The following is a 24,174-nucleotide window of genomic DNA, read 5'->3' as shown; positions in this document are numbered from 1 at the left end:
ACTTGTAACTCAATTCCCTCTCTGAACTTCCTCTACAGCAGGCTTCCCCCCCCCTTCCCCCTGCAGACACCTGCCGCCTGAGACCCTACACTCCAGATTCAGGTGAGTTTAAGCCTGGACCATGATTTTCTTAAAGGTCCCAGTCATAGTCACTTCATTGCTTGACATAACTGTCTCTTTATCTTTTTAACCCCCTTGAGTAGGTACCCTCAAAGTCAGAGAAGGAAGGAGGAAAGAGATACATTTGGCATGACATAAAGATAATCAAGGAGTAGTGGGAAGTGGCTGGTTCCAGGCTACATATGGTGAATTCATTATAAAAATGTAGCCTAGAGTGCCCAGAGATGCTGGGAAGTGGAGGCTTAAGTACAGAGATACTTAGGGGGTCTGAATCCGTGTGTTTGGTAAGTGTTCACCAATCAGAAGTCTGGGGGCCCAAGACCCAAAGGAATCAAGATACAGAACTAATTAACAAGTTTTAATTTTTTATTTAATTAATTTAATTTTAAAAGTTAATAAATACAAATTAAAAATTAACTAAATACTATAAATTATAATGGAATATAATGAAAATTACAAGTGCTTAAGACAGACTTTTCCATTTCCATATAATAATAAATATAAAATAAATAAATAAAATTTAATTGATTTATTAAACACTTAATCTTTACAGATAGAACACTTTAGAGAAATACAAAAGAAAAATATAGAAGGGACAAAGTTAAAGGAACAGTGCATGCTCTCCTTCCCTCCAAAAAGGGTAAATATTTTCACAGTGGATATCAATTTGTGGATGTGAAGAAATTGTGAGGAGGAAAAGCCATTTTCTCTGCTCCCCATGTTTGGTCCTGCAATATATTATAACCATGAAAAAAAAACACTTTAATTCATGGTCTTGAAAAAATGATAAAGAAAATTGGGTTCAGCCTGCACTTCTGTGGGAATAGATTGTGGAGATGGGTCATCCAGTAGGGGCTGAGCTCTCTGTGGTCACTCTTTTATAGCTGTGGGCATCACAAATAAAATTTACCAGAAGTAGTACTGTGTACCCAATCTCATAATAGTGTTTTTCTTCTGAGGAGCAATAAAACTTAGCTCTTCTCCATCTATCTTTGGGAAACCTAATAAAAAATATCTATTTGAAACTGATTGTGCTGGGAATGTTATCATTATCTGCCTGGTGGATAAGGAAAGATCTTAGGTCATATATTATAAAGAGTTGTTGGAGGAAAACAGTTTTAAAAATTACAACAAAGTTCAAACAGTAGAAAGGAGTACTTCACAATCAAGGAGCCTAGATGTTCTGTATTATGTGGTAGCTGTATGTTAAAAAATAAAGTGATTGATTCTAAGGGAAAGTAAGACTTCAAAATCTTTAGGAGAAAAAGACCCCGTAAGCATGACAAATCTCTGAAACCTTCTGAGTTCTGTAGCCTTGTCCCTTGGCCTTGTAGGCATACCACAGTGAGCCAAAGTCAAACGTAAAAGATGAAGATCTCCAGAGCTAGAAGAGTGATAGAAAGAGTGAGGTGTGCACGGTTTTGATGACCTTCAATATATCAATCACCTTATCTGTGTTTCAAATCTAAAAAAATGAAGGTAAAATTTTGATAGAGTTGGCTTTTGTACAATTGTCAGATCCTGATATCAAAATGAGTCTCACCTCCTCATGGGTAAACCCAATCTAGAGAATGTCAGATGAAAAGGATAAATGCAGTGGGGAATTAATTCTATTTACAGAAACAAAACTGTTAACAAGATGGAATTTTAAACTGTTATATCAATGTGTTAGATAGTGGCACCTACTGGTAAAGTATCAGACTGCAATATTATAATCTTGGAATCCTGCTGGAGAGTCTCCATCAATTGTGGGACAGCTGAACAAGCTATGTTCTATGAATGTAATGAAATTACTATCATGCCATAAGAAATAATAAAGGAGAGACTTTCAGAGAAACCTGAGAAGACTTATATGAACTGATGCATAGTGAAGTGAGAAGACCAGGAGAATAATTTATACAGTAACAACATTGTAAAGACAAAATCAACTTTAAAAAGTTTAAGATGTCTGATCCATGCAGGGACCACCCATCATTGTAGAGCACTGATGATAAATCATATTAACTTAATCCCCAACAGAGAGGTGATAGATGATTCAAGATGTTTAATGAGACATATTTTTGGACATGGATAATGTGGGAATTTGTTTTACTCCGTGTGTATTTGTTACAAGGATTATGGTTTTATTTTAAAATGGTGGGATGGTGAAAGAGAATATAAATGCCTAATAATTTAAAAATAAAATAACCCCCAAAATATTAAAGTCCTACTATTTTAGGGCTAAAAAAAGAAAGGTCCCTGAAAGAGGGTCCAACCCTCATCATAGGGTCTTGTATCTAGAGCTTAGAACCCACCTAGTTTGACCCCCTCTTTATATAGATGAGGAAACTGAGGCCCATAGAGGTAGAGGTTAACTTATCTAAGGTCACACAGGTAATAAGTAGTAGAGTAAGGATCCAAACAAAAGTCTTGACACCACTCTAACAGTGATTTTCAGTATACTATGCTATCTCCCAATTTTAGAGATGAGGAAAATCAGACTAAATAATAATAAGTCAAACATTTATTAAGCATCTACTACATTTCTAAAGGACTTTACAATTTATAAAGTGCTTTCTCCACTGTAGAAAAGAAACTAAGAATCAAAGTTTTAAGTGACTTGCCTATAAGTCACCTGACTGGCAAGAAAGTGGCAGAACCTGAACTCAGACCCAGTCTTCTGACTCCAAGTTCACTAGGCCATGCTTTGGCTAGTCTAAGATCTTTCCATAGGATCGTTACCAGAGCAAGGTTTTCCATTATATCATACAAGCAAAAGGATGGGAGCAGTATCCCAGGTCCTGTCAGAGCGGAGACAGGTGGTCCTGAAATTAGAGAAAGTCAGTGTCACATTGTTGAGGACATAGCAGTCCTGGAGGAGAAAACCTAGAGACAAAATTCTGCCACCTTCTGCATTATGTGCTTATGATAACTCACAATTACAATCTCTCACATTTCTGCAGCACTTTTCAGTTGACAATAATTTTAAGGGAAGTAGTATAAATTTATTATCAGAGTCATTTTACATATGAGTAAACTGAGGCTACAAGAAGTATCTTGACTCATCTATTTGTCATTTGGCTGGTCAGTAGAAGAGCTAGGTCCTAAATCCAGATCCTTTACCTCAAAGATTAGAATGATTTCAATGGCATTCTATGTCTCTCTCAACCCATTTTGCCATGAGTTAGATGCAGAGGTGTGCTGGAGGTAGTTATGAGCATTTACACCTTGGAAATCAGCAAATACTACAAATCATGGCTTGATTTATTCGTTTATTCATTGCCTAGACTTAGGAAAATGATGAAGAAAATATTATTAACACAGATTAAACTTAAAAGTATGCCATGTGTCATTTTTTTCCTTTTTCTTGGAGAACTAGTTGTTAAACATTTACCAACACACTCCTATTATTATATACAATCTTAACCCCCTTTTTGGACCAAGCTTTCAAATTCAGTAGGAGAAAATTTCTCCACTCATGCCCTCGCAAATCTCAGCAGTTGTCTGTACCAGTCATTTGGCAACAAATCATATGTGATTTTGTGATACCTCTTGTATGATTATTTAATTTCTTGTGTTTTGGCAAGTTGTATCCCCTCCTGGGTAATAAGCTTTTTAATCATATTTTTATTATATTAATGTTTTTATTATATTCAGGACAAGTATCATAGCATCCTCACAAAATCATAGATTTAGAGTGGGAAGAAGCTTTGGAAGTTACCAAGCCCAACATGGCATTATATAGATGAAGAAACTGAGGGATGAAAAGGGTTGTGAATTACCCAGGTATATACAGCTAGTGTCTAAGCCTGAATTAGGTCTTCCTAATTCAATTTCATTACCCTAGACAAGTTTTACATTTACACACACAAACACACACACACACACACACACACACACCTGATTTCTCGACATAAGAATACATTTTTGATTTAATGATGGAAAGGAATTGAAAAATAAAAATCATTTCCTCCACATTCACTTTACAACAAAGGTTTATTAAAATGTATTTGTTCTGTAAAGTGAGAAATACCTATACAAATCAGCACTGATTAGCACAGGCAATAAGTCTGCTGACATTTCAATAATATATTCAAGACCAAGGATATTGACTATTAAGTTTGCAATGTGTTCTCTAAAAGTGCAACAGTTATGTAAATGTGCCACCTGTGCAAAGACAATACATTTCCCCTGCTTATTGAACGTGACACCTTTGTTTCTGGAGTTAAAGGCTTTCAGTGCTTTTATCCTTTCTTAGGGCTCTATTTTGCCTCAGCATTTCTGACTTAGCCAAAAAATGAAAAAAAAAGTGAAAATCCTACATCATTAGACAATTCCCCTTGGTTTAGCAACATCTGAAGTGGGACTGAGTCTAAATGACTTTCCAGTTATCTCACATCCTGTGTGTATTAACATCACCTGGAGAAAAATAATCCTTCCAAGGTGGAGCCAAGATGGTGGAATAAAGACAGGGACTAGCCTGAGCTCTCCCCCTCCTCTCCCTCTAAACAAATTCTAGAGAGGCAGAGCCCATAAAAAGACAGAATGAAACAATTTTCCAGCCCAAGACAACTCAGAAGGTCAGCAAGAAAGTAGAAAGGGAAGGAGACAGGAGAAGGAGGGGGGGGGGGACACTAAGAGGCAGTTTGGGGGAAGTAAAAGTCAGAAGTAAAACACTTGAGAAGGGACAGAGTAAAAGGAGAGAGTAGGATAAATGGGGAAAATAGGATGGAGGGAAATATATAGTTGGTAATCATTACTGTGAGAAAAAAAATTATAGTGAGTTTCTCTGATAGACTTAATTTCTCAAACATATAGAAAACTGAGTCAAATTTATAGAAATAAGAATTCCTTAACTGACAAATGGTCAAAGGACATGAACAGGCAGTTTTCAGAAAAAGTAATCAAAGCTATCTATAGTCATATAAAAGTGCTCTAAATTACTATTGATGAAAGAAATGAACATTAAAACAATCATGACCTCATACCTGTCTGATTGGCTAATATGACAGAAAAGGAAAATGACAAATATTGGAGGGGATGTGGGAAAATTAAAATACTAATGTACTATTAGTGAAGTTGTATACTGATTCAACAATTCTGGAGAGCAATTTAGAGCTATGCCCAAAGGGCTATAAAACCATGCAAACCCTTTGACCTAGCAATAACACTATTAGGTCTATATCCTAAAAAAGATTAAAAAAAGAAAAAGAAAAAGGACCTATGTGTACAAATATTTATAGCAGCTCTTTTAGTGATGGCAGATTGGGAGATTTCTATCAATTGGGGAATGGCTAAACAACTTGTGTAGGACTGTGATGGAAAACAATTGTGTTTAAGAAATGATGAGCAGGGAGACAAGATGGTGGAGTAGAAGCAGGACCTCCACTAGGCTCAGGCTTCCACCTTTCCCAATCCATGTAAAAAGGTGACTCTAAACAAACTTTGGAGCTGCAAAACCCACAAAATGACACAGAGAAGCTAACCTCCCACTGAGGACAGCCTGGCAGGCTGGCAGGAATCAGCCAGTGCAGTGCTCTAGGAGCTGAGCCCAGCCCCACCCCAAGACTTTAGCCCCAGGGTGGGCCTGACCAGCCACTGGCCAGAGGGACTCCAGATCAGCAGCAGCTATGGCCGTTTCCAGATTTATCAACACATAGATGCGAAGGACAAAGTGAGAGGTCAGTGCAATCTGGACTTTGGGACCCAGTAAGTGGGAGTGTGTGGCTTTTGCCCCCGGAATGAGAAGCCGCTGAGACTCTGGCACAGCTAGCCAGTGCCACATGGTAGCTTCAGCTCCTGGCCTGCAGAGTATAGGGGGACCAAGCACCAGTATGAGGGGTAATCACTCTTGCTTTAACCTTCTTGATTATGGATTGCAGTCTAGGGTGGAGGTCCTGGGCTGTGTGTCCAGCTTTCCGGAGTGTGTGGAGACCTCAGAGAGGGCACCCATCTAATACCTCTGGCAGCTGAGAAAACCCTAGCATTTGGAACGAAAGCTCCCCTGACTGGTAGCAGAGTACTACTGTGGCAAAAAGCCCAGGGGTCAAGTGACTGAGGAGTGACATGACCAGGCAAAGGAAACAAAGCAGACAGAAGATTCCAACATTAGACTACTATTTGGGGGACAAAAAGGAGCAAAGTATGGAACAGGAGGAAGACAGTGAAGTCAGGACTCCTGCACCAAAAGCTTCCAAGGAAAATAAGAGCTGGTTACAGGCCATAGAAGACCTTAAGAATCAGATAAGAGAAGTGGAGGAAAAACTGGGAAGAGAAATGAGAACGATGCAAGAAAATTACAAAATGAGAGTCAACAGCCTGATTGAGGAAAATACCACCTTAACAAACAGACTAACTCAAATGGCAAAAGAGGCTCAAAAAGGCAATAAGGAGAAGAAGGCCTTAAAAAGTCAAATTTGCCAGATGAAAAAAGAATCTCAAAAGCTCAGTGAGGAGAATCATTGCTTCAGAATTAGATTGGAGCACATGGAAGCTAATGACTTTATGAGAAATCAAGATGCTGTTAAACAGATCCAAACAAATGAAAGAATAGAAGGCAATGTGAAATATCTCATGGGAAAAACCACTGACCTGGAAAATAGATCCAGGGGAGATAATTTAAAAATTATTGGATTACCTGAAAGCCATGATCAAAGTAAGAACCTAGAAATCATCCTCCAGGAAGTTCTCAAAGAAAACTGCCCTGATGTTTTAGAACCAGAGGGCAATATAGAGGTTGAAAGAATCCACCCATCACCTCCTGAAAAAGATCCCAAAAAGAAAACTCCTAGGAATATTATAGCCAGGTTCCAGAATTCCCAGATTAAGGAGAGAATATTACAAGCAGCCAGGAAGAAACAATTTGAATATTGTGGAAACACGATCAGGATAACCCAGGATCTGACAGCTTCTACACTGAGGGATCGAAGGGCTTGGAATATGATATTCCAGAGGGCAAAGGAGCTGGGATTAAAACCAAGAGTCACCTACCCAGCAAAACTGAGTATCATGTTTCAGGGGAAAATATGGTCATTCAGTGGAATAGAGGACTTTCATGCATTCTTGCTGAAAAAAACAGAGTTGAATAGAAAATTTGACATTCAGATACAAGAAGCAAGAGAAGCATGAGAAGGTAAACAGGGAAAAGAAATCATAAGGAACTTATCAAAGTTGAACTATTAACATTCTTACATGGAAGAACGATAATTGTAACTGATGAAACTTTTCTCAGTAGTTGAAGGGAATAGAAATATATGTGTCTATATATGAGGGTATATGGGCATATGAATACATATGTGAATGCGCGTGTATATGCTTACAGGTATACATAGATAGAGGGCACAGGACCAATTTTACAGGAAGGGATGATACTTAAAAGGTGAAATTAAGAGGTGAGAGAGGAATATAATGAGAGGAGATGGGGAGAGACAGAATAGGGTAAACTATCTCATATAGAAGAGGCAAGGGAAAATGGTTACAATGGAGGGTAATAATAGGAAGGCAAAAGGGAATGGGTCAACCTTATTCCCATTGAATTTGGCTTGAGGAGGGAATGAAATACACACTAAATAGGGTATCTCAGGAGAGTAGGGGGGGAAGGGGATGAAAGGGGATGATGGAAGGGAGGGCAGGCTGGGGGGAGGGAAGTTGGAAGCACCCACTTTTGAAAAGGGATGGGATCAAAGTAGAGAATAGAATAAGTGGGAGATAGGATAGGAGGGAGGGAAATATAGTCAGTCTTTTATAATATATCTACTATGTTATTGTTTTGCATTAGCCACACATGTACAACCTATACTGAACTGCTTATCTTCCCAGTAAGGGTGGATGACAAGGGAGGAAGGGAATGAATCTGGAATACAAAGTTTTAAAATCAAATATTCAAATGTATATATATATATATATATATACAGTATTACTAATACTATTTTATGTGTAATTGGGAAATAAGATATACAGGCACTGGGGCATAGAGATCCACTGGAAAAGTCGAAAGGGGTATGGGAGAAAATGGGAGAGAGCAAATTGGAGGAGGGCATATCCTGTGGGACTGCTATTTTGGGGCAGTGGGTAGAGGAAAAACTGGGAGAAAATTTGTAACTCAAAATCTGGCGGAAATAAATGATGTAAATCATAAGTTAATAAAGCATTTGAAAAATTACACAAAGGGGCGGCTAGGTGGCTCAGCGGGTAAGAGCACCGGCTCCAGTGTCGGGATGACCTGGATCAGATCCGGGCTCAGATACTCAGCACCACACCCAGAAATAACTGGCTGTGTTACCTTGAGCAAGTTACTTAACCCCGATTGCTTTAAAAAAAAATGTAAACAACAAAAAAAAAGAAATGATGAGCAGGATGCTCAAAGAAAAACATGGACTTACATGAAGAGACATGACGTGAAATAAGTAGAACCAGGAGAACATTGTACATAGTAACAGCAATGTTGTATGATGATATATTATAAGTAACTTAGTTATTCTTAGCAATACAATGATCCAAGGCAAATCTGTAGGACTCATGATTAAAGGTACTTTCCATCTCCAGAGAAAGTACTGGTACAGCCTGAATGCAGATCAAAAAAACTTTTTCTTTACTTTCTTTATTTTCCTTGAAGTTTTTTGTCTGTTTTCTTTCACAGAATGACTTACATGGAAATATGTTTTGCATGACTAAACATATACAACCTATGTCAAATTGCTTTCCTTCTCAATGAGGGGGAGAAGGGTAGGGAGGGAGTGGAACTCAAATTTTGGATTCTTTTATCCATTCTAAGGGCTCTATTTTGCCTTGGCATTTCTGATTTAGCCAAAAGATAAAAAATGAAAAAAAAATATGGGAAATGTATTTGGAATTCAAAATTTTAAAAAAAGAATGTTAAAATTGTTTTTATATATAATTGGGGAAAAATTAAACATTAACTAAGATTTTTAAAAAGAAAAGAAAAATAATACTTCTGGGGTTAAATGTTAAGATCTCTGCTACAAAGCCAGAGAAATATGCATCTGGAAAGGCCCTCTTCTGGAACCTGAAGCCTGAAAAATGAAGTGCTAAGTTTATAAAGTGAGTATAGGACATCGCCAGATCAACAGCTCATTATCACTTTGGTAGGACAAATTGAGTGATGTTTCAAGAGTTGGTTGTATCTGGGATCATTTATTTTAATTTTTTTATCAATATGATCAAAGAGAAAACATGATTGTATAGTATGTGGGAGATACATTGATGGATAGAGGGATAGACAGACGTAGATAGGTAGATAGGTAGATAGATAGATAGATAGATAGATAGATAGATAGATAGATAGATAGATAGATAGATAGATAGATAGATAGATAGATGGATGGATGGATGGACGGACAGATGGATGGCTTAGCACAGTGCTTAACATATAGAAGGCATTTAATAATGTTTGTTGATTTGACTTGCCTTTTAATAAAGCTTACTGTTTTGGTTTGTTACAGGTTGTTGAGGAAAGGGATTGTTGATTTTCATTTTTGTATGTATCCCTAGTTCAAGGTAAAGTGCCTCATCCATAGTAGCTGCTTAATAAATTCCTGGGTTTTCTTTTTATTCATAACAGTGATTCGAACAATTTAGGCAGTGCCTCATGAGGAAATTTATTCCCCTACCAACTTCTCTGCAGCTAACATTGTCACCGTTGTCAGGGTGCTGAGCAGGTAAGGAGCTTGCCTAGGATTGGCCAGTGTATCAGAAGTGGGACGAAAATCTAGGTCTTTAGGTTCTCTGTACATTACCCCACTCTGCCTTTCAAATGACATTTCCATGTCAAAGGCTTGTTGACATTCAAAAAAACAAACCGAACCAAAAATCTCTCTCCTGAACTTCTCACCTTTTCCTTTGATTTCAATAATTCGTGGGGGGTTTTCTCCATTAGACTAATACAACATTTGAGAAAACAGAAACATTATCAGATATTTTATTCACGTTTACCTTATACAGTCTGAGGCAGTAAGCATAATTACTCTAACTCCTATAGTCCCAGGGAAGGTGCTCTCATATCAGTAAGAAGGTACTAACAGGAACACACAGGGAAGAAAGTATTATTCAGGATTTATCTCTATCTCTCTATGGATATATATGTACATATACACACAAATTAATTCAGATCCTGTCAAGTAAACTATTGTCTGGGGGCCATTGTCCTCTAGAGTGGCAAGTGTGATGTCATCAACAGTGCTGAATTGGAGTCAAGATATCTAGGTCAGTGACCATCCATGTTCTGAGAGACCTGTGATGTAATGAGAACACTAATAGGGACTTGAGTTCGAATACAGTTCTGCCACTTATTCCTATGCAACCTTAGACAAGTTGCTTAATCTCTCTGAGTCTGTTTTCTTCTCTGTAAAATGAGGGGGTTGGATTAGATAACCTCTAAGGTTTCTTCCAACTCTAGATCTATTATCCAGTAAGTCTACATCACTTCACCTTTCTCACTCTTAACTCCTCCATCTGTAAAATGGAAATAATATTTTTATATTGCCTACCTTTCTAGGGATATTTAAGGAAACCTTAAAGTGCTATGTGAATTTGAGCCATAATTCTTACTATTGTTATTTAGTAATTTAGTTCTCACCGACCTGGCCGTAGGGGACCACCTCCAGGGGTGGGGAACCTGCAGCTTTGAGGCAAATGAATTCAGTCAAAGGGCTGCATTTGAGGACCTAAAGGGCCACATGTGGCCTCGAGGCTGCAGGTTCCCCGTCCTGTCTAATCCATGGGACTATTGTTAATGATGGTGGTAATAGTAACCTGGTAGAATTCACACCTCTCTAACCTTAATTACCTCAGGAGTCATGCTCTATTAACATCTCCTGGCACATTATTTTGATCACAAATGAGAGTTTATATTTCAATGTCTTAAAGCAGTCATTCTAGTCCATAAACTTGTTTTTTAAAAAATATTTTACTAATTTTATTTCAATACAACTGGCTGCCTTTGTAATCTTAAAGATTTTATCTTTGCATTTAAAAACATGATTCTGAGAAAGGGTTCCTAGGTCTTACCAGACTGCAGGAGATGGGTCCTTGACACACACAAAGAGATGAAGAACCCCTGCTTCAAAGTTACAGTCACAAAAATGGGCACAAAGCTCTTAATCATTAATAAATTTCAGTGTTCCCAGATTTGGGATTTGTATTCATTTGGAAATAGGTAAAATGCTGAACTACAGGAAAAATATGGAAAACTTTAAAAAATATTATCTCAACAATATGGCTTTCAAACTTTACGTTTGGTTACAAAAGTATAGACAGTAAAGTTAGAGAACAGCATGTTCATTTGTCTTTTTTATTTTTTTTACAAAAAGAAAAGAAAAATATTTTACTTTACAAAAATTAGTTTAGAATACTAAAGTCAGATTTTATACAAATATCTTTACAAAACTGAATTATACATAGAAAAAACTAAAATGATTTAAAATATATAATACTCTTTACATGGATGTGTTACATTACCAAGGTATCATTTGGATAAGGTTTAAAAACGAAAGTAGCTTTAAAACATCATGCTCAAAATACATGACTTAAGAGTCAGGGAAAACTACTCAAGGCTCTCTCTGTCCACCTGTGTTAAGGTATGGTGTTCTACAATGAGTCAAGACAGAGCTACAACACAACATTCAGTGAAACAAAAACAAAAACAAAAATTACTGTGAAATAGCAGGTTCAGAACATTCAAATTTAGTTCACTTCCTGGGATATATATTATGGCTCATCAACTCAGGTAAAATACTCCATTCTTGTTTTCAGGTATAGATAGTCACCATCATTTGGTAACAACAAGTCCATTCTGAGATTATATGTAGGCTATAAAGACAGGGTTTAAGGGAGCAGTGGGCTGTAGACTAATTCCTAGAGTCTAAAAAGGTTATTAGAAAACCCTGTCTACCCAGGTGCAGAATGAAAAATTTACAAGTAAAAATGAACAAATAAAGAGTGTCCAGAAAAAACAAGGGATGGGCAGCCAGCCAGGGCTCCCCACAGGTACTCTCATGATATCTGGAGAAAGCAAGGAAGTACTCTGGGACACTAAAGGAAGCCCCTGTGGCAAACTTTTGGGGGGCCATGGGCAAGAATCTCATGGGATGGGCAGCAACAATCTGCATCATGGGAGGGAATTCTCAAATCAGTTAAGTTACAGATCCACTTCCAGAGAAGTTTCCATAAGCCAGTATTTTATGAGCATTCACAATCAACGATGTCATTACTACTCCTTTCCCAGGAAGTATTTCTCATCATTAGCATATTTAAAAACCAGAAGTTAAAATTGGAATAGGTTCCCATCAACATTTATGTCAAAATACTTTATTCTTCTTTGCACATTATTTTAAGCAAGGAATTGTCCCTTGTTATAAGATGTGTTGCAGTATAAGGGAACAGCAGGGGTCCAAGGGTCAGGCTCTATTTTCCTTTGGATGAATTGTTGAAGACACCTCATCATGGCTTTAAAATACCCATTAAATATGATGTAATATAAAAATCCCATGATTTAAAATCAAAGGGGTGGTATTCTAAGACCTCCCTCTCACATCTTCACAAAGGAAAAAGAAAAGTCAGAGTTGGACCCTTCCCCTTTCTCTGATCCCTCCCCTTTCCCCGGCCCTAGCTCCCCAGATGAAGAAATAAAACAATATACAGTTTCACTCCTAAGACTGGAAGTCTCTTATGCAACATGGCGCTCTTAAGCAGTGTAAGTACAACACAGCACAAGAATGCCCAGAGCCTCCATAACACAAGATGCTTATAACTCTTCTTTAAAATGGGCCTGCTTTCTGTCACTGGTGGCATCTTTCCCACTGGGTGCCAGCCAGGTGAAATACACCTTTATTGGATCGATGTTCCAGTGTTTGTGAAATGATATGGGAACTTGGTGAGAAAGGTAGTCTTCTGGGTAATCCACTGGTCGAGCCTGGAAGAAAAAGAGACAATTACTTCCTTCCCCATGGAAGTTTTTGGATCCATAGTCATATTTGCAGGAAAAATGCTATATAACCTTGCTAGTCTAATAGCAGTTGCATGTGTCCAAAATCAGTACTGAAATCTTTTGGTACCAACTTTCCTCTACCCTTTCCTCTGCCTATGGGACTTCTTTGTCATCCTCTTTTTCCTACCCTGGTCCTTAAATATGGATATATAGAGATAGAGATATATATATACTATTGATAAAGATATATATATATATATATATATATATATTGATATTGATATTGATATGAAATATCTATATAGGTATCTATATAATCATATCATCCAGTTTTGATAATAAAAAGAATACTCTGACCTCCCCAAACCTTTCCCCAGAGGACTGCATAAAATAAATTAACAATTTAAGTGAGATTTTAAGAATTTAGATGGTTTATGGGAGGAAAGGTAGGGGTTTTTTTTGCCTGGATTGGGAAAAAAGTAACATCTGGCTTCAGTTTCTTCTCAAGATGCTTAGAGTATTACATCTACATTCCCTTTGTTCTAGCAAAATCTACGTTGACTAAAATTAAGATTTCACAAGTTCACTTGGACTGTGAAGCAGCGGCATGGCAGATGGCCACCGAGCCCTACTGCAAAGATTGTTGGTGGCCTCCCAATCCTCCTCGCACATCTGCATATTGACTGGAGAACCAAGGGGTTCAAGAAAGCAGGGGTCATTCAACATTCTTTCCCCAGGAAATACCTGTCCCTCAAGGGTAGGGAATCCATAATTAGAAGTTACAGCAAGGTTTATGATAGAGAAAATAGACAGTGGCTCCCCATGTTGAGTCCTCATTTTCCTTCTCAACATCAATGCTCATTTCCTTCGCCAGGCACATACAGCCTATGTAGGCAATGACCTTTATAGCCACCCCTTTAAACATGAGGGTTTCAAGAATCAATTAAAAAAGCATTTATGCAATAATAAAGGCCGAAATTTATACAGCCCTTTGATATTCAAAAAGCATTTCATGCGTATTGTCTCATTTGATGCTGACACAGGCGCCCATTCTACAGATGAAGAAAATGAGACTGAGAGAAGTTATATGATTCATTCAACATCACACAGTTGGCAAATGTCTGAAGTAGGGTTCAGACCCAAGTCTTCCTGATTCCAAGTCCAATATCAATTAAGTGCTAGTATGTGCCATTCAGCCTTGCAAAGACTGTTGATATAAATACAAAGAATAAAGAAAAAAACAATCAGGGCAGCTAGGTGGTGCAGTGAATAGAGTACCAGCCCTGGAGTCAGGAGGACCTGAGTTCAAATCCGGCCTCAGACACTTAACACAAAAAACTAGCCGTGTGACCTTGGGCAAGTCACTTAACCCCAACTGCCCTCCTAAAAGAGGAGGAGAAGGAGGAGGAGGAGGAGGAGGAGGAGGAGGAGAAGGAGAAGGAGAAGGAGAAGGAGAAGGAGAAGGAGAAGGAGAAGGAGAAGGAGAAGGAGAAGGAGAAGGAGAAGAAGAAGAAGAAGAAGAAGAAGAAGAAGAAGAAGAAGAAGAAGAAGAAGAAGAAGAAGAAGAAGAAGATCCCTATACTAAAGGAACTTTCATTCTAATGGGAATTCTTGCCTTCCAGACTGGCTCCACCATGATATGACACAGTGAGATGAAGTACTGCATACTGAATTAGTGACAGAGCTAGTATTAAAAAGTACATCTTCTAGGGGCGGCCAGGTGGCTCAGCAAGTAAGAGCACAGGTTCCAGTGTCGGGATGACCTGGATCGAATCCCAGACTCAGATACTCAGCACCACACCCAGAAATAACTGGCCGTGTAACCTTGAGCAAGTTACTTAACCTCGATTGCTTTAAAAAAAAAAAGTACATCTTCTGATACAAAGAGAATGATTTCATATTTCTTACTCATATACCACTTATTTAGAGGTAGCTAGGTGACACCATAGTACACAGAGAACTGGGTCAGGAGTCAAGACGACCTAAGTTCAAATTTGGCCTAAGATCCTGACTAGTGGTGTGACTCTGGACAAATCACTTAACCTCTGTATGACTCAGTTTCCTCAATTTCAAAATGGGGTAATAATAGCACCTATTTTATTGGGTTGTTGCAAAAATCAAATGAGATGTTAATACTTAAAATAAATGCTTATTTCCATTAAATGAACAGATTGTAACTGAATCATAATCCTAAGAAATGGTCTTGGAAAAAATATTTCATCCATCACTTTCTCTTATATCCAAAGCATATAGTTTTCTCTTTTAAGGTCCTTGTCATTGTCAAATTATTCAACATCAAAAACTGACATGATTTTTATCATTGGCAATGACATTAATGAAAAAGCGTTGTCATCTGTTTTACTGCTGCACCCCAAGGACCATAGGACCTTCCAATCTGACTTGTAGCTGAGATCCTCCATGTATGATGTCTCTCCCATTAGAATGGGAACTCTTGGAAAGCTAGAATAGTCTTACTTTTTTGTGCTTTGCACAGAAAAAAAAATGGTTAATAAATGCTCTTTGCCTTCATTAATTCATGCATTCATTTTCAAAAGATATGTAAAATGAGGGATTTGTGATCCTAAAAAGTACAGATACTTTACACTACCAGCTAGGAACTATCTTGTTTTTTTTCTATTTGTATCCCCAAAAGCATAGTGTTTTGCACACAAGTGAGCCCTTCATAAAATGATTATTTATTTATTCATTCATTCATTCATCCATAAATATCACCAAGACACTTCAGGCTAGGCTGAAGCCCCTTAACCAGTTGCAAAGTAAAAAAAATTTCCCTGAACCAGGGCTCAAACACTGAGATCAGTGAAAAAAGGATAAAAATCATGAATGACTAGACACCATTGGTTTTAAAAGTGCTAATCCTTGAAGTAGCAACTACTTCAAGTAGTTGTACACACATACATATACGTACATATATGCTACCATCAATTCTAATTGATTTTTAACTTTTTGAATAATAATAGTTAAGGGCAATCATAAATCATTTGATGTTTGTCAGACTCTCTGAGGCTTAACTGTCAGCAAGGAAGGGAAAAGCTGGAGAGATATATTGTTGGATTTTTTTGCTTTCCTTCCCAATTCAGTCCTCAGCTGATTTCACAATGGCCCCAGAAAGGATTATTGAGAGCAACAGAGGCAGATCCTCACTCATTCTACATGGCTAAGAAAGAGCGGTTTGCATTACCAACACAGCAAACAGGAAATAACAGACACTCACAGATTACAAAAGGGTCTGATTTTGTCTCAGGAAGTCATGTTGGGAGACTAACTTATTAAGCACTAACATGCTAATCGTTTTCAATAAATGAGGTACGGAAAAGAACAAGATGGACCTTATGGAAAGTGAAATCCATTCAGAGAGGTGTATGTTAATACCCAGGAGTCCTGTAGAAGAATAAATGTATTTATAATGCCAAGAGAGACATCCCTCACAGGTTACCATTACAGGATGAGAAAATAGGACATACTGAACAGATGTACTGAGAATACTGACTTATTTCAACCCCATTAAATATAAACAAAGGAAACCACGTCTAAACTGTAGTAGGGAGAATATAGGTTGTGTTGAAATATGAACTTTGTAGTTTTAAGGTAGGGTTTCTTAATCTTATTTTGTGTTGTAGCCCCCCAGGCAGTCTGGTGAAGCCTATGGATCTCTTCTCAGAATCATGTTTTTAAAATGCATAAAATATACAGGATTACAATGAAAGTCAATGATATTGAAATATACTTATGAAAACATATATATGCATCATATATGTGTATATTTTTTTAAGTTCACAGACTCCACATTAAGTACTCCTGTTCTAAGAGTTGGGACACATTGAACTGGGGGGAGAAAAGAGGCTGTTCTATTCTTCCCTGGGCCCAGAATCATAGAACTTCAAGACAGATCCTGGGCAAGTCACAACTGTTATGAACTTCAGTTTTCTCATCTGTTATTTATGCTTACCTCACAGAGCTGTGCTCCATAAGTCTTAAGACACCATAGAAATGCAAGGTATTAGAGGTCATCCAGAAATATCACAGGAGTTGGAATGAGAGGCCACCTCTGTTTTGCAGATGAGGAAACCAAGACCCACAGGGATTAAGTGAGCTGCCCAAGGTCACACATATAGGAAGTAACAGAGTCAGGATTCCAATGGAGGTTTTCTGACTCCAAATCTAGGGTTCTTTTCACTACCTGATTTCAAATCCTGCCTCAGATACTTCCTAGCCGTGCAACCATGGGTAAATCACCTCGTTGCATTCAAGTCTCAGTTTCCCTATCTGTAAAATGGAGATAATGATAGTACCTATTCCACAGGGTTTTTATAAATGTGATAACATATGTAAGATATCTTAGAAATGCTAGTTACAATTATTATCATTCCTATTATCAATATACCACATTGCCTACATCAAAGTCCTTATTTGCAGAACTTATTTTTTTTCTTTAAAAAAATTCTGTTTGGATGTAAAGAAATGGATTAGACTTATTCTGAGTCCCTTTGTAGAATCAGGATTCCATTATAACCTATTCACTGAAATAGATGGTCTACAGAGCAGAAACCAAGTAGAGGAGTCTGCGGCTAAGTGTTAATGCTAACTTTGTCAGTAAAGCAATATTTAACAACTGATGTTCATCTCTATCTCAGAGTACAGACTCCTGTCACTGGGATGGCCCTTAGAAGACATCTAAGCCAACTTCCTCAACTGACAAATGAGGAAACTGAGTTCCAAAGGAGTAAAATGACTTAGTTAATGAGGGCCAGAGCTTAGAATAAGAACCCAAGTCTCCTGATTCCCAGCTCAGTGTGGTTTTTTTTCCCATTATGCCATACTTACTTTGTAAATTTTAAAAAAGCAGTTTTCAAATTTCTGTAAAGCTCTCTAGGAGATACTTTAAACATTACAAGATAAAACAGAACTTGCTGGGAATTCTAGACTCTGCTTATTTTTCAGTCTTGGAAAAGGCTTAAAATACTTGCCTATGAAACACAAATCAGGAGTTTTTAAGAATGAGAAAGTAGAAAATGAATTCCTTTAAAATTTCTTCCCTACAATTTATGTCCAAAGAATGGATTATTTTATTTCTTTTGCTGTAAAGAATAGGAGAGCAGGATATATGGTCCCTGTCTGCCTTTTCCTGTGTGAGCAGACTTAGAGTATTCTATTCTAATATCTTTCTTCCCCTTTTTCTTCTTTTATAGGCCAGGTTTTTCCCTAGATAGCCAGGGCTGCTGCCCACATCTAAGAACTGTCATGTTAATATAGTGATGGATTATATCTCTTCTACTCCAAAAGTTTTAATAATTTTTTCATTTTTTACTTTAGAGCCAAAGAATAAAGAACCTCATCTGCTCTTCTAGGTCTTTATAACCTTGTATGTCTAAGGTTTAGAATGGGTAAGATCAGACAGGATTTTAAAAGAACAAGAAAAATGCCCTTTTGTCAAGGAGGGTTTTCTAAGCTAATCATTAAAGAGCTATTTTTATCCTTCCACACAGCACTTAGGGATGTTAAAAGGAGTTAGCCTCATCCAATGATGCAAATGCTTTCTCTGCCTAGCTAGCGTTCTCTTCTCTAATGCTATACCTGTCATGGTTGAATTTTTATATCACTATGGGTAGCAATTGCTGCTTGGTGATGACATAAAATATGAATTCTGCTGGATCTAAAATCAGTGTTTAAATGCCATTTCAATGCTTGTTATGGCATCTAAAGTAGACATACATTTACATTTTTCAAGTCCTGAGCAGCTCTGAGTTTCTCTAAGAAAAGCATACCGTAGGTGTTGAAGGCACTGTTATTAATCTAAATGTAGCACAGAAATTTCATTTTGGGAAAATAAACACATTCATAGACCTACTTCTCAAGGGACTACTAAAAATAGTGCAGGAAGAACATATTTCTCCAAAGATTCTAATGATGATACGAATACACCACCGATGCCTTGCAGAAATTGCTACCACTTCTCCTTCTTTCCTCCCCCCAAGATGCATCCTCACATGGGACATAACATTGAAGTTTAACAGACTAGGAGGAATAAGGGTAAAAAAAAAATTAAAACCCAACAAAAAGGCTGCTAAACTGATAATGATAACACCAGAAAAGGAGGCAAAGTTATACATGCAGGCAGAATTATATTCAACATCTTTGAAAGCCGCAAGTTGAATTTATTATATGCTTTAAAAGAAAAGCAAGCTGTATGTACATAACAGAGATCTGCAGTTTCATGTACAATCTTCTTTTTCTGTTCTACCATGTGTATGGAAATAATCATTTTATTTGATATTTGTTAAATTCAAAACAAAAATGGATTATGAAAAAGCATTAAACACAAGCCAGAGGGATGCTGTTAGGTTTGCCCAGGATATTTTCCCCCTCCCCCACAAGCAAATAGTGAATATCTTTCTTTTTTGGTTAAAAATGTCAAACAATATGGGAAGGGGCAGGTTTTCTCTGGTCCCTGATGTGGGATAGCTGTCATATGCCATTTATTTTCCTTCATGTTCTTAATCCCACCTTTGTAATGCATGTGACATAATAGCTCCCCACACTCTTGCCCTTGTCAAAGAGGCCTCCATGGGATGCCCACCTGGAACTCATGTACATAATTCTCAAAGCTACTCAAAGAAATTATGGTGAGGAGAGAAAAACAGACTCCTCCAAGGAAAAGAAATTCTTTTTTTAAAAGCAGCATGGCAAATAATCTTCTTACCTGATGAAAGAGAGGGCTGTGCGTCACTGGGATTCCCAGACCACTGAAACACATGCCAAGCACCATGTCATCTGGGGCATCATTGCTGTAACATCGACACTTACTGGCCAAGAGCCTCCGGACTGCTTCTCTGCTAAAGACCATACTAATGGGCAAAGACATAAAGACAAAGAAAAAGCAAAGGGAACTTCAAAGATCACTTACTAGAATAGAGAAATCTGATTCAATAGAGACACATGATAAAAGAGCCATTTCTCTAGGACTCAGAAGTCACTTCATAATTACTCTGTACAAAATAAATTGTTTTTGTGCTTTCTGTCAAATATTAACACTTGCATAAATATTTTAAACTTGAAACAGATATTTTCCTTGTGGGTAAATTTTTACTTCTTCATATATTTCTGTTCTAACTTCCTGGCAAAAATATGCTGCCTCATGTTTAATCTTTTTCAAATCATCAGTTGGAAAATTAAAATACTCCCTGGTATTGGAACTCTCCATGGCAACATATATTGGAGTTCTCTTTGGATAAGTCACAAGCCTCTATATCTCAGAGACATCCTTAATTCTGATAGGCTGTGAAGGACTTAAGAGGGGCTACCTGACTAAAAGATCCCTGAAGATTTCTGGTCCAGAGCACTCCTTACAGACAGTAAGGAAAAATAGATTTAAGAGAATTATAGAATCATAAGAATTGGAAAAGCCGTCAGTGGTCAATTAGTCCAATCACCTACTTAAGGTGGGAATTCTCTTTATATCCCCCTGTAAGATGATTATTCAATCTCTGTTTAAATATATCCAGTGAAGGGTAATTCACTATGACTGGAAGCAAACTGGGGGAATTTAATTTCTCTTCAAGTTGAGTTCAATTTTACCTTAGAGATCTTAAGGCAAATCCCTCTTCTCCTTGGTTGCTCTACGTAAGCCTATAAATGTCCAAAGATAGCAGTCGTGTGCCCCACCCTGTAAGACTTCTCCAGGCTTAATAGCCTCAGTTTGTTCTGGTGATTTCTCTTATAACCTGTTACTGAATGGTTGATGCTCCTTTAGACTTATTCTAATGGTTAATAGAATCCTGGGAGAAAATGTAAGATTCTTGTTTCCAGGGTTTATTGTCAAAGCTCTCCCATTAAATTGCTGTTACTTTGGGCAAGTTGCAGCCTGTCTGGATGATTCTGTTTTGATCTAGTCTACTTTACACTGCTACTGAGCCTCATTATTACTTGTGGAAACTTGGGAACTTCAAAAGATGAGCATGAGGGGAAATCCTGAGCTGATGTAAGGATGATTTTCCCACATCAACTCAGAAAATGAAAGACACCTAAGGACATAATCTTTCTCCTTCCCCTATCCACAACACCGCCCCCCCCCCCAATAAAAAAGCTAACCTAAGTTAATAATTCTTCCTAAGTTAATACATTTTCCCAGCCAATCACTCTTTTCCTGACTCTGGAATGGAAAGAGGTCAAAAAATTTCAAAATTATTCCTTAAGTCTAACACGAAGAAAACAAATTTTTATCACTCCTAAATGGAAAACAACAATATCCAAAGACTTCTTAGAAAACAACCAGAAAGTCACATCACTGTCTCTTCCTTTTTCAGAAATTCTGTTTTTTCTTCTGGCTATGTCAGTCTTATAGCACGTTGCCGTCAATGGCTTTGTATTGGTTCAGATTGATTAGGATTGAGTTCTGGAGAGGTCAATAAGATATCTTTCAGTAAGAGATCCCTCATGGGTTTAATTAGCTAACATTAGGGCAAAGCAGATGTTGGGTTTTTAAGTATACATGTTTATTTTTATTTTTTCTTAATTTCATGTAAACAAAATTTTTTAAAAATTCTTTTAAAAAATTTTTGAGTTCCAAATTCTCTCCCTCTCTCCTTCCCTTTCCTTGAGAAGACAATCAATTTGATATAGATTGTACATGCACAGTCACAGGCATGCTTTTTAAAACTGGCCAAGAGTGAATGGGGGGTGGTGGGAGGGGTTTAGGTTTAAATGCAATTTTTATCCTAATCAAAGCAACAGCATCTTTTCCATTCCATTCAACAAACATTTATTTTAAATTCCTATTAAATACCTAAAGTGTGCTAGGTCCTGGGGGAGACACAAAGCTCTGATGACAGGAGCCCTTATCCATATGGGTCAAGAGACATTTATTAAATACCTATTAAGTCTCAGGTGTTACACTAGGCATTGGGGACATAAGGACAGGCAGGACTGGGGAAGTTAGCATGTAATTTATAAGAATATATACAAAATATATACAAAGTAATCTAAGAAGGGATTGAACTAGGAGTTGGGAAGGGTCTCAGGAAAGACTTCTGTAGAAAGTGGTACTTGAACTGACTGGCAACAGAAACAAGATTCTCTGAAGCAGAGGTAAGGAGAGTGTATATTCTAGGCATGGCAAGCAGCCAGTGTAAATACCCAGAGAATGGAGATAGTGTCATGGATGAGGGATAGGAGGAAAGCTAATTTGGTCGGAGGGGAATAAGGTATAATAAAGGAATCAGGTTGTGAAAGCTTTTAAAATGGGCTACACAAGCAGGCTGGAGACAAATTTTGAAGGGCTTTCAAAATCAGAGAAATTTTCATTTCAACATAAAGGCAAGAGAGAACTACTAGTTTATTGAGTAGGGGAGTGACATGACCAGATCTGCTACTTTTGGTAGCCGTATGGTGTTTGGATTGGAGAAGGAAAAGAACTAATTGTTGAATTAAGATCAAGGTTTCCCCCCTTTTCTATCTCCTCATCCAGACACTAACCATTGTGGGTAATCTCTCTTAGAGATTTACCTAGGCCAAGATCTAATCAGACAGTAAAGGAAATTCTCATTTTAGGCTAATGGGTATATATACCTGTTCACTGTGTTTGCTCAGACACATCTAGAAAAATGTGGATCCTCCCTTTTGTCATATAGGTGACATGGAAATTGATATCTCTTTGACCAATATTCGGCTGACCTAAGCCACATACTCCAAGAACTTCATTTGAATGTAGCCAACTTCCCACTGTGTTAACCAATCAGAATTGATTGTCACCCCTCAGGAATACCTACTCTTCCAAGGACATATAAACTGTAAGCCCACTGTCATTAGAGGTCTTTGGACATTCTTTGTTTTGGATTAAGGGGATTATAATGTTATATATTTTTGTGCTTAAGGCTGTGTAGCCACTCTGGTAGTGAGTTGTTACTTATCTTGCAAATGTGATGTGTCTATTTTGTGGGGATTATGTTGTATTTAAGAGATGTTAATGCCAATTCAGATATAAGTTGCCTATGTAATGGATGTGAAAGATCTTGGGGCCAAATGTAGTGGTAAGGGAATTTGAAGATCTTCCCTGGCCCTTAATAGGACTAGGGAATTTGAAGGTTTTCCTTACCCCTTAATGGGTCTCAAGTGGAATCCAACAGGAGAGGCTTGATTTGGGGGAGGCTTGTTTTTCAGGAAGGCACACCTTTTGTTACTTTGTAATTAGGCAATGGGTCATGAAGGTTGTGATATCCTCTGACCCTGAAGAAAGGTATACATACTCTGAGGTAAGGTTTTGCTTTGGGGCTCACTTATGGGAAGAGTTGTGTGATTTGGCCAGATGAGACTCTGGTTAGCCGTTGAGCCCGCTGGCTTTGAAAACCCAGATGTTGGTACTTCTGTCTCTGGTAACTAACTATATATGTATGTAATGGTCAGACAGTTAGAAGCCCTATCTGTTGGTTTGCTGAATCATGTTATTTTCTCTGTCTGTACTTTTTGTCTGCTTATAATTTCTATTTGTATTTTCTAAAGTTCAAGGTGCTGACTTTTTCCCCTGAACTAAGTGAATGACATCTCTCTCTCTCTCTCTCTCTCTCTCTCTCTCCCCTCTCTCTCTCTCTCTATATATATATACGATATAGATATATAGATGGATAGATAAATATGTTTAATTAAAGATCATTGACCCCTTTAAAGTTGCTTTCCTTTAGTAAAGAAGATCAAAGAACCTGTGCTAGCAGCCATCCTGGGTATGCTAGGATGTCTGTTGTTACACTGAGAAAAAGCCAAATGACCATCCTCTTTATTAATAAATTTGCTGACCTTATTAATAAAATGACTAAATTACCCCAAAACTATGGCTCTCAAAAAATTTTAATGGTCACATACTAAAGCCCTGAATTCTGGTGGTGGTCATGTAAGAAAAAACTAAACAATGATGTAGAGGTAGAAATGACAAATTTTGACAATTGAGTAGAAATGTGTAGTGAGGAGGAATCAAGTATGATGCAGAGGTTGTGAACCTTGAATTCCAAAAGGGATAGGGAAATTTTAATGAAATATCTGGATTATAATCCCAGTTCTGCTGAGATTTACTACTTACATGGCACTGAGTAAATCACTTCCCAATTTTGAGCTTCAGTTTCCTC

At 37.6% G+C, this 24,174-nt stretch overlaps 1 protein-coding gene across 1 annotated transcript in view; it reads right to left on the bottom strand.

Moving 5' to 3' along the window:
- Positions 1-11,391: 11,391 nt before the first annotated feature.
- B3GLCT (beta 3-glucosyltransferase) overlaps positions 11,392-24,174 on the bottom strand; it is a 127,357-nt gene continuing 114,574 nt past the window's right edge. The window contains exons 14-15 of the mRNA XM_069080270.1: positions 19,764-19,908; positions 11,392-13,027 (exon numbers count right to left, since the gene is read on the bottom strand). Of these exons, the coding sequence (XP_068936371.1) occupies positions 12,860-13,027; positions 19,764-19,908 (313 nt within the window). The 3' untranslated portion in view covers positions 11,392-12,859. The remainder of the gene's footprint in view (positions 13,028-19,763; positions 19,909-24,174) is intronic.

This window comes from Petaurus breviceps, unplaced genomic scaffold (genome assembly GCF_028583685.1).
Source record: "Petaurus breviceps papuanus isolate PSGF00001 unplaced genomic scaffold, PetGlider_PUasm1.0 91133, whole genome shotgun sequence".
In the NCBI taxonomy this organism is placed as follows: domain Eukaryota; kingdom Metazoa; phylum Chordata; class Mammalia; order Diprotodontia; family Petauridae; genus Petaurus; species Petaurus breviceps.
This window is presented reverse-complemented; position numbering and strand designations above follow the sequence as displayed.